At 41.4% G+C, this 22,779-nt stretch overlaps 1 protein-coding gene across 14 annotated transcripts in view; it reads left to right on the forward strand.

Annotated features, from left to right (window-relative positions):
* Positions 1 to 22,779, forward strand: part of LOC139761747 (chloride channel protein 2-like) — a 618,856-nt gene that overhangs the window by 530,801 nt on the left and 65,276 nt on the right. For all 14 annotated transcript variants that reach the window (XM_071686178.1, XM_071686169.1, XM_071686168.1 and 11 more), the window contains one exon: positions 15,143 to 15,314. In XM_071686178.1, the coding sequence (XP_071542279.1) occupies positions 15,143 to 15,277 (135 nt within the window). In that variant the 3' untranslated portion in view covers positions 15,278 to 15,314. The remainder of the gene's footprint in view (positions 1 to 15,142; positions 15,315 to 22,779) is intronic.

Consider the following 22,779-nt stretch of genomic DNA (forward strand, 5'->3'; position numbering starts at 1 on the left):
AAAGTATGGTTAAAACATTGTGCATATTTTGAGACAAGCCCATTGAGGTCCAATGCACATTGAAAAAAGAGTACACTTCAGGTGTATCAGAAGGTAAAGAACATGAAATATAAAAGCCATACCTACTATCAGTTGGTGGGGACAAACAAGAAATCTCTGCAGATTGTGGTTGTGAGATGTGATGGAGTTATGTGCAGTCTCCCATTAACTTCCACTATTATGTATTTCACATGCATGTATTAGGTATGTAGACACATTTTCCATGATTTGTAGGTACAAAAACATGAAATTGGTGTTATTCATGCCTTGTCAGGGCTTATTACCCAAACTTCATGAAAAAAAGATGGTGGTTGTTATCATGACTGTCATATCTCTCCTTTCACTTCCCCCTACCACCTCATGTATTTCCTTTCCCCTATATATTGATTGTTCTCTGTTCCATTTTGGGAAGCCTTAAGTGTATGGGCAGTACATGGGAAATTATGCCAGAGTTGTGAACTAAATTGGTATCACTGTAGCACATGACAGTAATAATGATTCAAACTCTAGGTGTGCTAGCCTACTCGATATACAACAGTAATGATGATTCAAACTCTGGGTGTGCTAGCCTACACGGTATGCTAGCCTAGGAATCAGATGTCAACAATTCAAGGCCTCCTCATGCTCCTTGGTTCTTTACTCTTGACCTTTGTTGATGTTCAGTATATAAGGAACTGCAAGTATATGGAAACTTTGTTTTGTCACAAAGCCAAATTGTTGGGAGCTCCATGTGGATGAAGATCATTTCCCCCCAGTCAAGGTGGGCTGGTGGATCTATTGGCTTATGATAACTGACAAGTCCAGTACCTTTGCCAATATAGCCATGATATACTGGGGGATCAGGCCACCCAAGGGATTAGAGAATTGAGATTTTCCTCCACAGAACCAAAGTTCTTCCTTAAAACATGGGTTATAGAAAAGTGCTATTTATTCCAGGGCACCTTTGATGGTGGTTTCTATATCTTTTTGATGTTTCTTATTGCACAACTCAGGATGGTTTGTCTTCACCTAAAGGATTCTTGGGAACACAAGACACAAACTGAAGCAAAATGTGATTAAGATCCACCCAGTGGTGTTGGACACTTGTTAACTTTTCAGTCCTGATCGTGCCATAGAAGTATGTCTATCTCTCCTTTACTATAAATTGTCTTGAGCCATTTCCCTGTAGATTAGCCCCTCATTATGTTTTCCTGGAATTTCTAGTGTGCTGCAGGATCTTGCTTAGTCATCTCTGGGAACTGAAGGACAAAAATAGAAATGCACATGTAACTAGAAAATCCCATGCCCTGGATAGTATACCAGTGATATACTAGTGAACTTTCAGTCATGGCCAGTTATGACAAAGTAAATATGGACCTTCTTTCTCATACAACTAAAATGCCAGTGCCCAGTAGCCATCCTCACATAACATTATGGTGCAGTCCTGGGATCTCATCATCAAGGAAGATTATATGACAAGATCACTCCATATCCTTGATTGATAATTAAGGGATACAGCAATAAACCAACTTTCCTTCAATACCATGTTCTGATTGGTCAAGTATTGATATGCTAGGATACTAATGAGAAAGTGATTTATCATTCATGGTCTCCCAGTTCAGGTTCCACATCAGGTACCAGTATTGATTTATAGATACATGGAGAGGAACTATACCCAGAGAATTAAGAAAACTCCTTTTCTCCACCTCTAGGTTTTTTATTTGATTTGGACCTGTACCTAGAACTCAGCTACTCCTGGCCATGTGTTTTATCTATTGTTAGTATCAACTTCAGGAAGTTTTTTTTACAGTAGTTATGAGCAGAAGCCTTGTTTCTCAGACACTAGGGGAGGAGATGAAGAGCCCTGTTCCTCAGATACTGGTGGGGTAGTTGATGATCCTTACTTCTCAAACACTTGCAGATGGAAGCTAGGAGCATTGTTCCTAAAATGCTGGTGAGGGAGGTGAGGAGCCTTGTTTTCCAGGTACTGGTTGGGAGGGGAAGCACATTGTTCGTCAGATACTGGTGGGAAAAACAAGGAGCATTGTTCCATAGAAACTTGTAGGTTTGGTGTGGACCTGTGTTCTTCAGGCATTGGTGGGGAGGGAAAGAGCCTTGTTTCTCATATATTAGTGGGTTTGTGAGGAGTGTTGTTTCTCAAATACTGGTGGGGGAGATGAGGAGCCTTTTTCTCGAGGTTTTTGTGGGGGGAATGAGAAGCCTTGCTTCTGAGGTACTGGTGGGAGAGGCAAGGAGCCTTGTTCAGAGAGTAATATAAATGCAGGACTTTGAATGGAGTTACAGATGACATGTCATGTCAACATAGGAGCTGTTGACTCCATGAATTTATATCTTCTAGGATGTCCTGAGGCTTGAGAAGGAATTTTTTCTGATAGACAATGTTGTGGCTGTCTGATATCTGATGAAAAGGCTCTTGCAATCCCTACTTCTCTCAGAATTAATGGAAAAGATTATCTGCCTGGCAATGTCCAGTGGCCTTTTTCTTCAAGCTTTGTCTGAGCAGGTTTTCTGTTGCCATCAGACACTATATCAACAAATATATCAGCAGGGAAGGATGTTTTCATTTGGATCCTCTCCTTAGGAGTAGCACGCAAAGTGGATCTCCTGTCATCAGAACCAGTGCATTTCCTCCAGCTTATTTTTCTCCAACTTTAGATGTAGAAGCAGTGCAATATATGCCCTGTCTGTGGTTAATATTCGTTTAAACCAGAAATAGCTTTTTCCTCAATACATCATTTGGGAAAGGTTGTTCTCAACTAGCTGGTTTTTGGGAATTAGTATTGCTGATACTCCTGAAGTGGAACAAACAGCCTGTTCATACTATGGGTTATTACAAACCATCTCAGCATTTTTATGTGACCCCAGCACTGTACCAGATTTTGGAATTTACACATTTGTATTTTCTTTAACACTACTTTGAGCACAGGTTTGGAATGTGCCAATAGATGAACTTGTACTGAACCTTTGCCCTTCTACTTTAGATGGTTCCTTTAGATCTGAAAAACCTTTGTCCTGTAAGAATCTGATGTCTCAGTATTGACTAAAGCCTTATGTTTAATTCACCTCTAACTTTTTTCTTTTTTCCTTTTTTGAGAGGACAAGGCTAGTAACACTATTGCCTTAATCTGACTGGATCTATTGAGGATAAACTTCTCTAGTCTTTTCTTTTCTTATAGTGAGACCAGCTGTATACCAATACCCCAAGTGAAAGCTTTATAGATTAAACCTTTTATATCTTGCTGTTTTTGTGGCTGCTTATCTCCAGTGTATCTTCTTATTACAAGCTTTTTTACATATATCCTTGTGTTCTGGGATGAGAGTTAGTGAATTACATGCTGTGTTTAGACTCAAGAATAGGATGATTATCTCATTGGTTCGAATAAATCCAGAATAATTTTTTTTTTTTCTTTTTTTGGCTAAGATGAAACTATTGAATATAGAAGTAGCCCTATTGTTGTCCTCTCTTGGAGGACTTTTTTAGGAGGGCAACATGCATTACACATAATTAAATCTCTCTGAGACTCTTTGGGCTTCATTAGAAATTTCTGATGGTGCCATTTATTTGTGCACCCTGGAACCTTACAGCCTTTCTCATTCCTCACAGATTAAGAAACTTGTGTTGTTACCTCATCATGGGTTTTACACCTGAGCTTTTCTCACATCCTTTCATTAGAAAAGATCAGAATAGCATCTTTGGAACTCTTCTTTTAGCTTTAGGACATTCCAGTGCACCTCTGAGCCACTGTTGAAGGTATCTATTTTTGTTTTCAGTTTAGTGCTCTCAAGAAGTTTTCTCTGATATCTCCTCTTTCATGTGGGTATGCTCCTATGCTCATAGGACTTTCTACAGAGGAGACAAATCTGAAGCAGTGACCCATGAGCATTTTTTTCCTGGTGCAGGTGAATGATTTACTGAGGATAGATGGCCTGGAAATAAATGAGAGACCATGATTATGTTTAAGTGGTTCATGAAGATTAGTACCTCCTCACTGGAAACCATGAGAATTTGGAGATCATATACCATTATTTTTAGAGAGTATATCTTATGCTTACAGGACACTGCCTTGGAGAGAAAAAGTTTTTAATTTTCAAAACTCATTTTTTACAAATCTTGAACATTTTCATACAATATAGATTTTTGAATTATTCCAAATCTTTTTCACTTCATCTTTTTCCCTTTAAGGCTTGACTTCCTTAAGAACTTCTGTCTCTAAATGGTGCTTTTAATGTAAAAGAGGGATAAAGTAGATTTGATAACTTATTTTTCTCATGTCAGAGAACCAGCTTTACTTATCAGTAACTGCTGAATAATTACACCTTATTCTTATGGTAAGAAAAGTGAATTTATGAATGTCATTATTTGGAGGAACTTTACAGCCTTTATAACTTTTATACGTATTACATATCATTAGAATACAAAGAGAATTAAAGCCATGTTTCATTTGTGTGAACAACTAGAGGTTCTTATGATATAGGCATATGTCCTCTGGCTGTGTTTCTTTTTACCATTAAGAAGAGCTGTTTCTCTGCTTATTTGTCACTTTAGGCCTCATTATATGATTGATGCAAAATATTGCCTTTACAGCTGCTGGGAAGAAGTATAAAAAATTAATGAAAACATATTTCACTTGTATCAGCAGTAATGATCTTGTACCCAAAAGTATGTTTTTGACTAATGAGCAGGAGCACTTTGATTACATTGTATTACTTTTACATGCGTGGATTACATTCATGTGTTATTACAAAAAGTGTGCAGTAAAAGCATCTCTAAACACACTTTATAATATTTTGATGATTTCTAGGTTAAGTGTACCAAGATTTTGTGACTAATGTTCTGTAAGTTGTTATTGTGTGGCCATATCTACCTGCTGTTTGTTATGATTTGGTGCATGTTTGTGAAGTGGTTTGAAAAATGAATAGATGTAACAAAATTATAGAATTTTCACATATATTTATATTATTTTGGAAGCTAATCATTTGTTTATTGCCTTAGAAGTAATTTCTGAGGTACTTAGATTATTCTTTTATAATCAGTTGTATTTAAAAAAATCATTTGTTTACAGTACCATAGAGATTGACAAATTTCAGTTGGCATATACTAGTCAAGTTATATTCTTATTATTTGCTCATATTAAAATGAAATTTTATATACAAGTTCAATTGATATATTTACATATCATTGTATTGTAATATTTTGATACAATGTTAGTTCCCAACACTATTTTGACATGTTTGCTAGATTTTCCTCTGACAGTTCTCACCTTGGTGTCTGTCTCATAGACATTACTAAGACTGAATCTCAGATTAGGATTCAGCTCACACCCTCATAATTTAATGCGAGGGCAAAGGTCTTCATTCTCCCTTTGTGAATTACTAAGGTGCATACACTCAATACTTATTAAATGGGGCTGAACTTGGCAAAATTGCAACTGCCACCAGGCTGACATCATTGACCTGCCCCACAACAAATACCAGGAGTTCACTTTTCTGTGGGGTTCATGGGCACTCTGATATGCATCCTGGCTCACTACTGCAATCAGCAGCTACCTTTTAAGATCACTATCTCCTTTATTTCATTTTATTACTTACTGAGTTGTAGTTGTACTTAGATATCTGCCTATATTTATATTTGTCTATCTATCTGTCTGTTTTTTTTTCATACCTGATTGCATTTTCCCAGGTTAGCAAGGTAGCACCAGGAATTGATGAATAAAGGCCACATCCACTCACATCCATTCCCTAGCTATCATATGTAATGCACCAAAACCAGTTGACTCTTCACAACCAGGCCTCACAGACCTTTCCATGGCTTACCCTGAATGCTTCACATGCCCTGGTTCAGTCCATTGACAGCACATCAACCACTGTATATCACATTGTTCCAATTCACTTTATCTCATACATGCCTTTCACCCTCCTGCATGTTCAGGCCCCAATTGCTTAAAATCTTTTTGACTCCATCCTTCCATTTCCAATTTTGTCTCCTTGTTCTCCTTGATCCTTCCACTTTTAACAAATATATCCTCTTTGTCAACCTTTGTTCACATATTCTCTTCATATGTCCAAACCATTTCAGCACACCCTTTCCAGCTTTCTCAACTGCTCTCTTTTTTATAGCCACACCTCTCTCAACCCTGTCATTATTCACTTGATCAAACCACACCTCAGTCCAGATAATAACCTCATACATCTCATTTCCAACATATCCACCTTCCTCCACATAGCCTTATCTTTAGCAGATGCCTTGCATTTATATGATATTGTTGGGATTACTGTTCCTTCAAGCATAACCATTTTTGCCTTCCCAGAAAAGTCACTCTTTTCACGAATTCTTCAGTACTCCCAGGAACTTTGCCATCTCACCCACCCTATGACTCACATCTGCCTCCATGGTTCCATGTGCTGCCATATCCACTCCCAGGTATCTAAATCAATTTTCTTCCTCCAATTTTTCTTCATTCAAACTCACACCCAAAGTTACCTGTCCATCAACCCTGCTAAACCTAGTAACCTTGCATTTATTTACATTTTCTTTCAACTTCCTCTTTAGCACACTCTCCCAAATTCATTCACCAACTTCTGCAGTTTCACCCTCAAATCCCCAACTAGTGTTATTTCATCAGCAAACAACAGCTGACTCACTTCTCAGGCCCTGTGAACCCCTGCAAACTACATACTCATTCCTCTTTCCAAGACTCTCACATTTACCTCCCTCACCACCCTATCCATAAACAAATTGAACAACTATGGTGACATCATACACCCCTGCCACAGACCAACTTTCACTTGGAATCATTCACTATCCTCTCTTCCTACTTGTACACTTGCCTTACACCCTTGATAAAAACTTCTCACTGCTTCTAGCAGCTTTCCTCCCACACCATGTATTCTTAAGACCTTCCTCAAGCCATCTTTATCAACCATATCACATGCTTTCATCAGATCCATAAATGTCACATACAAATTTCTCTGTTTCTCCAAGTATTTTACAGACACATTCTTCAAAGCAAACACCTAATCCATGCATCCTCTACCATTTCTGAAACGACAGTATTTCTACCAAATCAGATGTTCTGTACATGCCTTCACCCACTCAGTCAATACCCTCCCCCTACAACTGACTATGTATACTCAACAAACTCATACCTCTGTAGTTTGAGCCCTCATCTTTATCCCCCTTACGTTTATACTATGGCACTATACATACATTCTGCTAATCCTCTGTCACCTTACCATGATCCATATATACTGAAAATACATACCAGCCAACAACACAGTCACTGCCTTTTTTGATAAGTTCAACTGCAATACCATCCACTCCAGCTACCTTGCCACATTTCACCTTGCATAAGGATGACACCACCTTTTGTCTTTTCAGGAAACTGATCTCCATGACTCTCATTTTGCATACCATCTAGACTCAAACACTTTATATCTGTCACTCTGTGATCAAACACATTCAACTTGCTTCATCACTACCTGTTACTACCTCCCCTTTTGTCCCCTTCATCCTGTTTGTTTTCTTCTTTTTCACACATAATTTACATCCTTTACAAAACAGCAGTGGTGGCAGATTCAAGTGAGAAACTGCAGAAGTTGGTGAATGAGATTGGAAAAGTGTGTGAAAGGAGAATGTTGAGTGTAAAAGTGGATAAAAACATGGTTATAAGGTTTAGCAGGGTTGAGGGATAGGTCAATTGTAGTATGAGTATGAATGGAGAAAACTTAGAGGAAGTGAAGTGAAGAGTTAGATACCTAGGAGTGGACATGGCATTGAATGGAACCATGGAAGCAGAAGTGAGTCATAGGGTGGGTAAGGGAGGTGAAAGATCTAGGAGTGCTAAGGAATGTGTGGAGGGAGAGAAAATTATTTGGTAAGGCAAAAATGAGTATGTTTGAACGAATAGCAGTCTCACCAATGTTGTATTGATGTAAGGCATGAGCTATAGAAAAACTTATGCTGAGGAGGATGGATGCATTGGAAATGAATGCTTGTGGAAAATATGTGGTGTGAGTTGGTTTGATCGAGTGAGTAATGAAAAAGTAAGACAAATGTTTTAATAAAAAGAATGTGGTTAAGAGTGCTGGAGAGGGGTGTGCTGAAATGGTTTGGACATACAGAGAAAATGAGTGAAGAAAGGTTGACAAAGAGGATATATGTATCAGAAGTGGAGGGAACAAGTAGAATGGAGAAACCAAATTGGAGATGGAAAGATGAAGTGAAAAAGATTTTGAACATGTAGGATAATGAAAGACATGTATGGGGTAGAGTGGTTGTTTAATTTGTTTATGGATGGGGTTGTTAGAGAGGTGAATGCAAGAGTTTTGGAGAGAGGGGCAAGTATGCAGTCTGTTCTGGATGAGAGGGCTTGGCAAGTGAGTCAGTTGTTGTTCGCTGATGATACAGCGCTGGTGGCTGATTCGATTGAAAAACTGTGGAAGCTGCTGACCGAGTTTGGTAAAGTGTGTGAAAGAAGAAAGCTGAGAGTAAATGTGGATAAGAGCAAGGTTATTAGGTACACCTAATACAAGCCACCTCACACCACATATTGTCCTCAAACATCTCATTTCCAGCACATCCACCCTCCTCTGCACAACCCTATCAATAGCCCACACCTTGCAACCATATAACATTGTTGGAACCACTATTCCTTCAAATATTCCCATTTTTGCTTTCCAAGATAATGTTCTCGCCCTCCACACATTTCCCAATGGTCCCAGAACCTTCGCCTCCTCCCCCACCCTGTGACACACTGCTGCTTCAGTGGTTCCATCCGCTGCCAAATCCACTCCCAGTTATCTAAAACACTTCACTTCCTCCAGTTTTTCTCCATTCAAACTTACCTCCCAGTTGACTTGTCCCTCAACTGCACTGTACCTAATAACCTTGCTCTTATTCACATTTACTCTCAGCTCTCTTCTTTCACACACTTTACCAAACTCAGTCACCAGCTTGTACAGTTTCTCACTTGAATCAGACACCAGCGCTGTATCATCAGCGAACAACAACTGACTCACTTCCCAAGCTCTCTCATCTACAACAGCCTGCATACTTGCCCCTCTCTCCAAAACTCTTGCATTCACCTCCCTTACAATCCCATCCATAATCATATTAAACAACCATGGAGACATCACGCACCCCTTCCGCAAACCGACATTCACTGAGAACCAATTACTTTCCTCTCTTCCTACTCATACACATGCCGTACATCCTCAATAAAAACTTTTCACTGCTTCCAGCAATTGCCTCCCACATCATGTACTCATAATACCCTCCACAGAGCATCTCTGTCAACTGCCTCCTTGAGATTCAGAAATGCTAAATACAAATCCAATTGTTTTTCTAAGTATTTCTCGCATACATTCTTCAAAGCAAACACCTGATCCACACATTCTCTACCACTTCTGAAACCACACTGCTCTTCTCCAATTTGATGTTTTGTACATTATCTTTACCCTCTCAATCAATACCCTCCCATATAATTTCCCAGGAATACTCAACAAACTTATACCTCTGTAATTTGAACATTCATCACCCCCTTTGCCTTTGTACAATGGCACTATGCATGCATTCCGCCAATCCTCAGGCACTTCACCATGAACTATACATACATAGAATATCCTCACCAACCAGTCAACAACACAGTCACCCCCTTTTTTCATAAATTCCACTGCAATACCATCCAAACCTGCTGCCTTGCCAGCTTTCATCTTCCACAAAGCTTTTACAACCTTTTCTCTGTTTACCAAATCATTCTCCCTAACCTTCTCACTTCATACACCACCTTGACTAAAACACCCTATGTCTGCCACTCTGTCATCTAACACATTCAACAAACCTTCAAAATACTCACTCCATCTCCTTCTCACATCACCACTACTTGTTATTACCTTGCCATTAGCCTCCTTCACTGATGTTCCCATTTGTTCTCTTGCCTTAAACACTTTATTTACTCTCTCACCCCTACTCTCATTTTCACCTCTTGCACCTTTCTCTTGACCTCCTGCCTCTTTCTTTTATACATCTCCCACTCACTTGCATTATTTCCCTGCAAAAATCGTCCAAATACCTCTCTGTTCTCTTTCACTAATAATCTTACTTCTTCATACCACCACTCAATACCCTTTCTAATCCACCCACCTCCCATGCTTCTCATGCCACAGGTATCTTTTTCGCAAGCCATCACTGCTTCCCTAAATACATTCCATTCCTCCCCCACTCCCCTTACGTCCTTTGTTCTCACCTTTTTCCATTCTGCACTCATTCTCTCCTGGTACTTCCTCACACAAGTCTCCTCCCCAAGCTCACTTACTCTCACTACTCTCTTGACCCCAACATTCTCTCTTCTTTTCTGAAAACCTCTACAAATCTTCTCCTGTGCCTCCACAAGATAATGATCAGACATCCCTCCAGTTGCACCTCTCAGCATATTAACATCTAAAAGTCTCTCTTTGATGCGCCTGTCAATCAACATGTAATGCAATAACCCTGTCTGGCCATCTCTCCTACTTACATACGTATACTTATGTATATCTCTTTTTAATCAGGTATTCCCAATCACCAGTCCTTTTTCAGCACACAAATCTACAAGCTCTTCACCATTTCCATTTACAACACTGAACACCCCATGTACCCCAATTATTCCCTCAACTGCCACATTACTCACCTTCGCATTCAAATCACCCATCACTATAACTCGTTCTCGTGCATCAGAACTACTAACATACTCGCTCAGCTGCTCCCAGAACACTTGCCTCTCATGATCTTTTTTCTCATGCCCAGGTGCATAGGCACCAATAATCACCCATCTCTCTCCATCCACTTTTACTTTTACCCATATCAATCTAGAGTTTACTTTCTTACACTCCATCACATACTCTACCACTCCTGTTTCATGAGTAGTGCTACTCCTTCCCTTGCTCTCGTCCTCTCACCAACCCCTGACTTTACTCCTAAAACATTACCAAACCACTCATCTCCTTTACTCTTGAGCTTTATTTCACCCAGAGCCAAAACATCCAGGTTCCTTTCCTCAAACATACTACCCATCTCTCCTTTTTTCTCATCTTGGTTACATCCACACACATTTAGACACCCCAATCTGAGCCTTCGAGGAGGATGAGCACTCCTGCATGACTCCTTCTTCTGTTTCCCCTTCTAGAAAGTTAAAATACAAGGAGGGGAGGGTTTCTGGCCCCCTGCTCCCGTCCCCTTTGGTTGCCTTCTACGGCACGTGAGGAATGCATGGGAAGTATTCTTTCTCCCCTATCCCCAGGGATATATAGGTAGTATGTTTGAGGAAAGGAACCTAGATGTTTTGGCTCTGAGTGAAATGAAGCTCAAGGGTAAAGGGGAAGAGTTATTTGGGAGTGTCTTAGGAGTAAAGTCAGGGGTTGGTGAGAGACAAGAGCAAAGGAAGGAGTAGCAATACTCCTGAGGCAGGAGATGTGGGAGTATGTGATAGAGTGTAAGAAAGTAAACTCTAGATTGATATGGGTAAAACTGAAAGTGGATGGTGAGAGATGGGTGATTATTAGTGCCAATGCACCTGATCATGAGAAAAAAGATCATGAGAGGCAAGTGTTTTCGGAGCAGCTGAGTGAGTGTGTCAGGAACTTTGATGCATGAGACCGGGTTATAGTGATGGGTGACTTAAATGCGATGGTGAGTAAATGTGGCAGTTGAGGGTATAATTGGTGTACATGGATTGTTTAGTGTTGTAAATGGAAATGGTGAAGAGCTTGGGGATTTGTGTGCAGAAAAAGGACTGGTGATTGGGAATACCTGGTTTAAAAAGAGAGATATCCATAAGTATACATAGGTGAGTAGGAGAGATGGTCAAAGGGCGTTATTGGATTACATGTTAATTGATAGGCATGTAAAAGAGAGACTTTTGGATGTAAATATTCTGAGAGAAGCAGTTGGAGGGATGTCTGATCACTATCTTGTGGAGGCGAAGGTGAAGATATGTAGAGGTTTTCAAAGAAGAGAGAATGTTGGAGAGAAGAGAGTGGTGAGAGTAAGTGAGCTTGGAAAGGGGACTTGTGTGAGGAAGTACCAGGAGAGATTGAGTGTGGAGTGGCAAAAGGTGAGAGCAAATGATGTGAGGGTTGTTGGGGAGGAATGGGATGTATTTACGGAAGCAGTGATAGCTAGTGCGAAAGATGCATGTGGCATGAGAAAGGTGGGAGATGGGCAGATTAGAAAGGGTAGTGAGTGGTGGGATGAAGAAGTAAGGTTGTTAGTGAAAGAGAAGAGAGAGGCGTTTGGATGATTTTTGCAGGGAAGTAGTGCACATGACTGGGAGATGTATAAAGGAAAGTGGCAAGAGGCCAAGGGAAAGGTGCAAGAGGTGAAAAAGAGGGCAAATGAGAGTTGGGGTGAGAGAGCATCTTTAAATTTCAGGGAGAATAAAAGATATTTTGGAAGGAGGTAAATAACATGCGTAAGACAAGAGGACAAATGGGAACATCAGTGAAGGAGGCAAATGGGGAGATAGTAACAAGTTGTGATGAAACGCGAAGGAGATGAAGTGAGTATTTTGAAGGTTTGTTGAATGTGTTTGATGATAGAGTGGCAGATATAGGGTGTTTTGGTCGAGGTGGTGTGCAAAGTGAGAGGGTCAGGGAGAATAGTTTGATAAACAAAGAGGTGGTAGTGAAAGCTTTGCAGATGATGAAAGCTGGCCAGGCGGCAGGTTTGGATGGTACTGCAGCGGAATTTGTTAAAATGGGGGTGACTGTGTTGTTGACTGGTTGGTAAGGATATTCAGTGAATGTATGGATCATGGTGAAGTGCCTGAGGATTGGCAGAATGCATGCATTGTGCCATTGTACAAAGACAAAGGGTTAAAGGTGAGTGTTTAGATTACAGAGTCATAAGTTTGTTGAGTATTCCTGGGATTTTATATGGGAGGGTATTGATTGAGAAGGCAAAGGCATGTACGGAGCATCAGGTTGGGGAAGAGCAGTGTGGTTTCTGAAGTGGTAGAGTATGTGTGGATCAGGTGTTTGCTTTGAAGAATGTCTGTGGGAAATACTAAGGAAAACAGATGGATTTGTATGTAGCATTTATGGATCTGGAAAAGACATATGATAGGTTTGATAGAAATGCTTTGTAGAAGGTTTTAAGACTATATGGTGTGGGAGGTTAGTTGCTAGAAGCAGTGGAAGGTTTTTACCAATGATGATAGGCATATGTACGAATAGGAAGGGAGGAGAGTAATTGGTTCCCAGTGAATGTCAGTTTGCAGCAGGGATGTATGATGTCCCAATGGTTGTTTAATTTGTTTATGAATGGGGTGGTTAGGTAGGTGAATGCAAGAGTTTTGGAGAGAGAGGCACGTATGCAGTCTTTTGTGGATGAGAGGGCCTGGGATGTAAGTCATTCGTTGTTCGCTGATGATACAGCTCTGGTGGCTGATTCGGATGAGAAACTGCAGAGGTTGGTGACTGAGTTTGGGTCAAGTTCAACTCAAGCATGTCCTTAAGACTTTCCCCAACTGGGACCCTGACTGGTGCTCAACAGGTACTCGACCCAACTAGGTGATCAACCCAAACATGTGCTCGACCCAAACAGCTGCTTGGCCCAACCAGGTGATTGATCCATACAGCTGTTTGACCCAAACAGCTTCTTGACCCAACCAGGTGCTCAAACCAAACAGCTGCTCAACCCAAACTGCTGCTTGACCCATCCAGGTGCTTGACTCAAACAGCTGCTTGACCTAACCAGGTGCTCCACCCAAACAGCTGCTTGACCCAACCAGGTGCTCAACCCAAACAGCTGCCCAGTGGAATTGAAATTATCTGTGTCTCATGTAGATGTAATATGGCTAGTTACCCTTAAAGGGGATGAGCCTTGCACACTTTATAAAGACACCTTTTGTAACAAATCAATGTGCTAGCTTACTGGGATTTCCTAGTGGACATTGAATGCTATTCCCCCCAGGCTGGGTAACTATCTCTAAGGAGATAGGATACTTAATGACACTGAATGGCTGAGTCTCATCTGTGTAGTGCCTACCCGGAATCACATTTGCTTACCAAGGCAATCATTTGAGTTACCCTGGTTAATTACTTCACTGTGATGCTTTGTCACTTTTCCACAGTTGATACATTTTTGTTATGTCATTATTTGAAACTATCACTGTATGTTCTTATTTGAGCACCATAAATACTAAACTTTTGCACTGGGTTCAATCATTTATGGGAACTGCAATGGGTGAGGACATTTACCTTATGAGTTTAACAAGTTAATCTCTATGATTAATCTACAGCTATACTCATGATATATACCAAGGGTTATTTTACATGCTCACTCGTTACATTGTTCTTACAATATGATAATTTGCTCCTTACTAGCTCAACAACATTACAAGGGTACCCATAATTGGCATCTTTCCCCCATGTGACCTCACATCCCTCATGACTCTGCTGGGCTGGCACAATTAGTAGCCTTCCTCCATATAGTAGCTTTAGTGATATTGTATACTGTATGCTTACTTTCAACTTATCCCCAATGTATCAAATAACAACTGTACATCAATGATACTAAACTATCATACGGGTTAGATGGATATGACAACACTGGCTACCATCTGGTTCCTTGTTCCAACTGTGTTTGTTCTACCCAATAATGACGTGGCTGCGTGAATACTTTATGCACACAGTCAGATCTCTCCTTGTCCAACATGTCTACCCTGTTACATATGTTATTCATTTATTTTATCTATTGATTATACTTGATCGCCATTTCCAGTGTCAGTGAGGTAGCACCAGGAAACAGATGAAATATGGACCATCCACTTATATACACATATATATACATAAATGCCTACACACACACATATACATGCAGAAATGCATACGTATCAACATATACACAAAACATACATTTGCTGATAGGCCAAGGGTAACTCCATTTAACAAGTACTGAGTGTAGACACATTAAGGATGAGTGAAGGCTGTTTCCTTTTCCCCAAATTATGAGGGTGTGAGCTGAATCCTGATCCAAGTACTCACAGTAAAACTTTCATACTTGCAGAAAGAGAAAAGGTGGAGAGAAAAGGTTTTTCATCTTTCTAAATCTACATTATCCTCTTAGCTGCGGAAGGCCATTGAGGAGACCAACTCAGGAGATTTCCCCAAGGCTGACACAGCTCCAGCAGCTCCTACAACAGGAGGCAGTTGTGTAGACAGTCCATCAAGAACCTCTAAGACTGCTGAGGCTAAGGATTAGAATGAAGAAGCAGGGAGAAAGGGAACTATAGTTTCTGGTATGTGTACATTACACAGATGTTGATGACTATGGAGAACATCCTAAGAATTGGAAGAAAGACTAACCAATAGTGATTAAAGAGCTAGACTAGGTGTAAAAGCTAAGAGAAAAGGAGTGGCAGGAATATATGAAAGAGTTTCCTACTCATAAAGGAGAGGGGAAGACTATACATCAGTGCTTGTAGAAGAATGAATTACTTTCATGTCTTTTGTGTGCTGTCTGCAAAGTGGTTATTAGGTACTTCTTTTCCAACACAACAAAAACTTCCAAACATAATAGGACACCTCTAGCAACCACCAAGAGATTATGTAACAGAAGCACTGTTTCATGATTAAGGGAGCTTATTGCCTTCATAACTTCCAGATGAAATAATACCTCAGTCAGTTTAAGTCACATTGCAGTAAGAACCTAATTCCATGTTGAATAATGTTGGATTTGTATGTAGCATTTATGGATCTGGAGAAGGCATATGATAGAGTTGATAGAGATGCTCTGTGGAAGGTATTAAGAATATATGGTGTGGGAGGCAAGTTGTTAGAAGCAGTGAAAAGTTTTTATCGAGGATGTAAGGCATGTGTACGTGTAGGAAGAGAGGAAAGTGATTGGTTCTCAGTGAATGTAGGTTTGCGGCAGGGGTGTGTGATGTTTCCATGGTTGTTTAATTTGTTTATGGATGGGGTTGTTAGGGAGGTGAATGCAAGAGTTTTGGAAAGCGGGGCAAGTATGAAGTCTGTTGGGGATGAGAGAGCTTGGGAAGTGAGTCAGTTGTTGTTTGCTGATGATACAGCGCTGATGGCTGATTCATGTGAGAAACTGCAGAAGCTGGTGACTGAGTTTGGTAAAGTGTGTGAAAGAAGAAAGTTAAGAGTAAATGTGAATAAGAGCAAGGTTATTAGGTACAGTAGGGTTGAGGGTCAAGTCAATTGGGAGGTAAGTTTGAATGGAGAAAAACTGGAGGAAGTAAAGTGTTTTAGATATCTGGGAGTGGATCTGGCAGCGGATGGAACCATGGAAGCGGAAGTGAATCATAGGGTGGGGGAGGGGGCGAAAATCCTGGGAGCCTTGAAGAATGTGTGGAAGTCAAGAACATTATCTCGGAAAGCAAAAATGGGTATGTTTGAAGGAATAGTGGTTCCAACAATGTTGTATGGTTGCGAGGCGTGGGCTATGGATAGAGTTGTGCGCAGGAGGTTGGATGTGCTGGAAATGAGATGTTTGAGGACAATGTGTGGTTTGAGGTGGTTTGATCGAGTAAGTAATGTAAGGGTAAGAGAGATGTGTGGAAATAAAAAGAACGTGGTTGAGAGAGCAGGAGAGGGTGTTTTGAAATGGTTTGGGCACATGGAGAGAATGAGTGAGGAAAGATTGACCAAGAGGATATATGTGTCGGAGGTGGAGGGAACGAGGAGAAGTGGGCGACCAAATTGGAGATGGAAAGATGGAGTGAAAAAGATTTTGTGTGATCAGGGCCTGAACATGCAGGAGGGTGAAAGGAGGGCAAGGAATAGAGTGAATTGGATCGATGTGGTATACCGGGGTTGACGTGCTGTCAGTGGATTGAATCAGGGCATGTGAAGCGTCTGGGGTAAACCATGGAAAGTTGTGTGGGGCCTGGATGTGGAAAGGGAGCTGTTGTTTCGGGCATTATTGTGTGGCAGCTAGAGACTGAGTGTGAACGAATGGGGCCTTTGTTGTCTTTTCCTAGTGCTACCTCGCACACATGAGGGGGGAGGGGGAAGGTATTCCATGTGTGGCGAGGTGGCGATGGGAGTGAATTGGGGCAGACAGTGTGAATTGTGTGCATAGGTATATATGTATGTGTCTGTGTATGTACATATATGTGTACATTGAGATGTATAGGTATGTATATTTGCGTGTGTGGACGTGTGTGTGTATACATTGTGTATGGGGGTGGGTTGGGCCATTTCTTTCGTCTGTTTCCTTGTGCTACCTCGCAAACGCGGGAGACAGCGACAAAGCAAAATAAAATAAATAAATAATGCCATTTTGGAAATAATGTGGAACAGAATATCCTCAGGAGTACCCTCACCCTCCAATATATATATATTTTATTTCATTTCATACTTTTCGCCATTTCCCGCAATAGCGAGGTAGAGTTAAGAACAGAGGACTGGGCCTTTGAGGGAATATCCTCACCTGCCCCCTTCTCTGTTCATTCTTTTGGAAAATTAAAAAAAAAAATGAGAGGGGAGGATTTCCAGCCTCCCCGCTCCCTTCCCTTTTAGTCACCTTCTACGACACACAGGGAATACGTGAGAAGTATTCTTTCTCCCAATTCACTCTATTCCTTGCACGCCTTTCACCCTCCTGCATGTTCAGGCCCCGATCACTCAAAATCTTTTTCACTCCATCTTTCCACCTCCAATTTGGTTTCCTACTTCTCGTTCCCTCCACCTCTGACATATATATCCTCTTGGTCAATCTTTCCTTACTCATTCTCTCCATGTGACCAAACCATTTCAAAACACCCTCTTCTGCTCTCTCAACCACACTCTTTATTTCCACACATCTCTCTTACCCTTACATTACTTACTTGATCAAACCACCTCACACGACATATTGTCCTCAAACATCTCATTTCCAGCACATCCACCCTCCTGCGCACAACTCTATCCATAGCCCACGCCTCACAACCATACAACATTGTTGGAACCACTATTCCTTCAAACATACCCATTTTTTGCTTTCCGAGATAATGTTCTCGACTTCCAAACATTCTTCAAGGCTCTCAGAATTTTCGCCCCCTCTCCCACCCTATGATTCACTTCCGCTTCCATGGTTCCATCCGCTGCCAAATCCACTCCCAGATATCTAAAACACTTCACTTCCTCCAGTTTTTCTCCATTCAAACGTACCACCCAATTGACTTGACCCTCAACCCTACTGTACCTAATAACCTTGCTCTTATTCACATTTACTCTTAACTTTCTTCTTTCACACACTTTACCAAACTCAGTCACCAGCTTCTGCAGTTTCTCACATGAATCAGCCACCAGCGCTGTATCATCCACACACCCACACATCCTATACTTCTTCTGAAACCACACTGCTCTTCCCCAATCTGATGCTCTGTACATACCTTCACCCTCTCAATCAATACCCTCCCATATAATTTATCAGGGATACTCAACAAACTTATACCTCTGTAATTTGAGCACTCACTCTTATCCCCTTTGCCTTTGTACATTGGCACTATGCAAGCATTCCGCCAATCCTCAGGCACCTCACTATAAATCATTTTTTTTTTTTTTTATTATACTTTGTCGCTGTCTCCCGCGTTTGCGAGGTAGCGCAAGGAAACAGACGAAAGAAATGGCCCAACCCCCCCCCCCCATACACATGTATATACATACATCCACACACGCAAATATACATACCTACACAGCTTTCCATGGTTTACCCCAGACGCTTCACATGCCTTGATTCAATCCACTGACAGCACGTCAACCCCGGTATACCACATCACTCCAATTCACTCTATTCCTTGCCCTCCTTTCACCCTCCTGCATATTCAGGCCCCGATCACACAAAATCTTTTTCACTCCATCTTTCCACCTCCAATTTGGTCTCCCTCTTCTCCTCGTTCCCTCCACCTCCGACACATATATCCTCTTGGTCAATCTTTCCTCACTCATTCTCTCCATGTGCCCACACCACTTCAAAACACCCTCTTCTGCTCTCTCAACCACGCTCTTTTTATTTCCACACATCTCTCTTACCCTTACGTTACTCACTCGATCAAACCACCTCACACCACACATTGTCCTCAAACATCTCATTTCCAGCACATCCATCCTCCTGCGCACAACTCTATCCATAGCCCACGCCTCGCAACCATACAACATTGTTGGAACCACTATTCCTTCAAACATACCCATTTTTGCTTTCCGAGATAATGTTCTCGACTTCCACACATTCTTCAAGGCCCCCATATAAATCATACTTACATTAAATAACCTTACCAACCAGTCAACAATACAGTCACCCCCTTTTTTGATAAATTCCACTGCAATACCATCCAAACCTGCTGCCTTGCCGGCTTTCATCTTCCGTAAAGCTTTTACTACCTCTTTTCTGTTTACCAAATCATTTTCCCTAACCCTCTCACTTTGCACACCACCTTGACCAAAATACCCTATATCTGCCATTCTATCATCAAACACATTCAACAGACCTTCCAAATACTCACTCCATCTCCGTCTCACATCACCACTACTTGTTATCACCTCCCCATTAGCCCCCTTCACTGAAGTTCCCGTTTGTTCCCTTGTCTTCCGCACTTTATTTGACTCCTTCCAAAACATCTTTTTATTCTCCCTAAAATTTAATGATACTCTCTCATTCCAACTCTCATTTACCCTCTTTTTCACCTCTTGAACCTTTCTCTTGATCTCCTGCCTCTTTCTTTCATACATGTCCCACTCATATGCATTTTTTCCCTGCAAAAATCGTCCAAATGCCTCTCAATAATCTTACCTCTTCATCCAACCACTTACTACCCTTTCTAATTAACCCACCTCCCACGCTTCTCATGCCACAAGCATCTTTTGCACAAGCCATCACTACTTCCCTAAATACATCCCATTCCTCCCCCACTCCCCTTACCTCCTTTGTTTTCACCTTTTTCCATTCTGTACTGTCTCTCCTGGTACTTCCTCACACAAGTCTCCTTCCCAAGCTCACTTACTCTCACCACTCTCTTCACCCCAACATTCTCTCTTCTTTTCTGAAAACCCATACAAATCTTCACCTTCGCCTCCACAAGATAATGATCAGACATCCCTCCAGTTGCACCTCTCAGTACATTAACATCCAAAAGTCTCTCTTTCACACGCCTATCAATTAACACGTAATCCAATAACACCCTCTGGCCATCTATCCTACTTAAATACATATTTATTTATTCATTTATTTTGCTTTGTCGCTGTCTCCCGCGTTTGCGAGGTAGCGCAAGGAAACAGACGAAAGAAATGGCCCAACCCACCCCCATACACATGCATATACACACACGTCCACACACGCAAATATACATACCTATACATCTCAATGCACACATATATATACACACACAGACACATACATATATACCCATGCACACAGTTCACACTGTCTGCCTTTATTCATTCCCATAGCCACCTCGCCACACATGGAATACCATCCCCCTCCCCCCCTCATGTGTGCGGGGTAGCGCTAGGAAAAGACAACAAAAGGCCTCATTCGTTCACACTCAGTCTCTAGCTGTCATGCAATAATGCCCGAAACCACAGCTCCCTTTCCACATCCAGGCCCCACACAGCTTTCCATGGTTTACCCCAGATGCTTCACATGCCCTGATTCAATCCACTGACAGCACGTCAACCCCGGTATACGACATCGATCCAATTCACTCTATTCCTTGCCTGCCTTTCACCCTCTTGCATGTTCAGGCCCCGATCACTCAAAATCTTTTTCACTCCATCTTTCCACCTCCAATTTGGTCTCCCACTTCTCCTCATTCCCTCCACCTCTGACACATATATCCTCTTGGTCAATCTTTCCTCACTCATTCTCTCCATGTGCCCAAACCATTTCAAAACACCCTCTTCTGCTCTCTCAACCATGCTCTTTTTATTTCCACACATCTCTCTTACCCTTACATTACTTACTCGATCAAACCACCTCACACCACACATTGTCCTCAAACATCTCATTTCCAGCACATCCACCCTCCTGCGCACAACTCTATCCATAGCCCACGCCTCGCAACCCTACAACATTGTTGGAACCACTATTCCTTCAAACATACCCCTTTTTGCTTTCCGAGATAATGTTCTCAACTTCCACACATTCTTCAAGGCTCCTAGGATTTTCGCCCCCTCCCCCACCCTATGATTCACTTCTGCTTCCATGGTTCCATCTGCTGCCAGATCCACTCCCAGATATCTCAAACACTTTACTTCCTCCAGTTTTTCTCCATTCAAACTTACCTCCCAGTTGACTTGACCCTTAACCCTACTGTACCTAATAACCTTGCTCTTATTCACATTTACTCTTAACTTTCTTCTTTCACACACTTTACCAAACTCAGTCACCAGCTTCTGCAGTTTCTCTTATGAATCAGCCGGCAAGGCAGCAGGTTTGGATGGTATTGCAGTGGAATTTATTAAAAAAGGGGGTGACTGTATTGTTGACTGGTTGGTAAGGTTATTTAATGTATGTATGACTCATGGTGAGGTGCCTGAGGATTGGCGGAATGCATGCATAGTGCCATTGTACAAAGGCAAAGGGGATAAGAGTGAGTGCTCAAATTACAGAGGTATAAGTTTGTTGAGTATTCCTGGTAAATTATATGGCAGGGTATTGATTGAGAGGGTGAAGGCATGTACAGAGCATCAGATTGGGGAAGAGCAGTGTGGTTTCAGAAGTGATAGAGGATGTGTGGATCAGGTGTTTGCTTTGAAGAATGTATGTGAGAAATACTTAGAAAAGCTAATGGATTTGTATGTAGCATTTATGGATCTGGAGAAGGCATATGATAGAGTTGATAGAGATGCTTTGTGGAAGGTATTAAGAATATATGGTGTGGGTGGCAAGTTGTTAGAAGCAGTGAAAAGTTTTTATCGAGGATGTAAGGCATGTGTACGTGTAGGAAGAGAGGAAAGTGATTGGTTCTCATTGAATGTAGGTTTGCGGCAGGGGTGTGTGATGTCTTCATGGTTGTTTAATTTGTTTATGGATGGGGTTGTTATGGAGGTGAATGCAAGAGTTTTGGAAAGAGGGGCAAGAATGAAGTCTGTTGTGGATGAGAGAGCTTGGGAAGTGAGTCAGTTGTTGTTCGCTGATGATACAGTGCTGGTGGCTGATTCATGTGAGAAACTGCAGAAGCTTAAATACATATACTTATGTATATCTCTCTTTTTAAACCAGGTATTCCCAATCACCAGTCCTTTTTCAGCACATAAATCTACAAGTTTTTCATCATTTCCATTTACAACACTGAACACCCCATGTATACCAATTATTCCCTCAACTGCCATGCTACTTACCTTTGCACTCAGATCACCCATCACTATAACCCAGTCTTGTGCATCAAAACCACTAACACACTCCTTCAGCTGCTCCCAAAACACTTGCCTCTCATAATCTTTCTACTCATGCCCAGATGCATATGCACCAATAATCACCCATCTCTCTCCATCAACTTTCAGTTTTACCCATATCAATCTAGAATTTACTTTCTTACACTCTATCACATACTCCCACAACTCCTGTTTCATAAGTAGTGCTACTCCTTCCCTTGCTCTTGTCCTCTCACTAACTCCTGACTTTACTCCCAAGACATTCCCAAACCACTCTTGCCCTTTACCCTTGAGCTTTGTTTCACTCAGAGCCAAAACCTCCAGGCTCCTTTCCTCAAACATACTACCCATCTCTCCTTTTTTCTCATCTTGGTTACATCCACA

This window comes from Panulirus ornatus, chromosome 41, assembly GCF_036320965.1.
Source record: "Panulirus ornatus isolate Po-2019 chromosome 41, ASM3632096v1, whole genome shotgun sequence".
Taxonomy (NCBI): domain Eukaryota; kingdom Metazoa; phylum Arthropoda; class Malacostraca; order Decapoda; family Palinuridae; genus Panulirus; species Panulirus ornatus.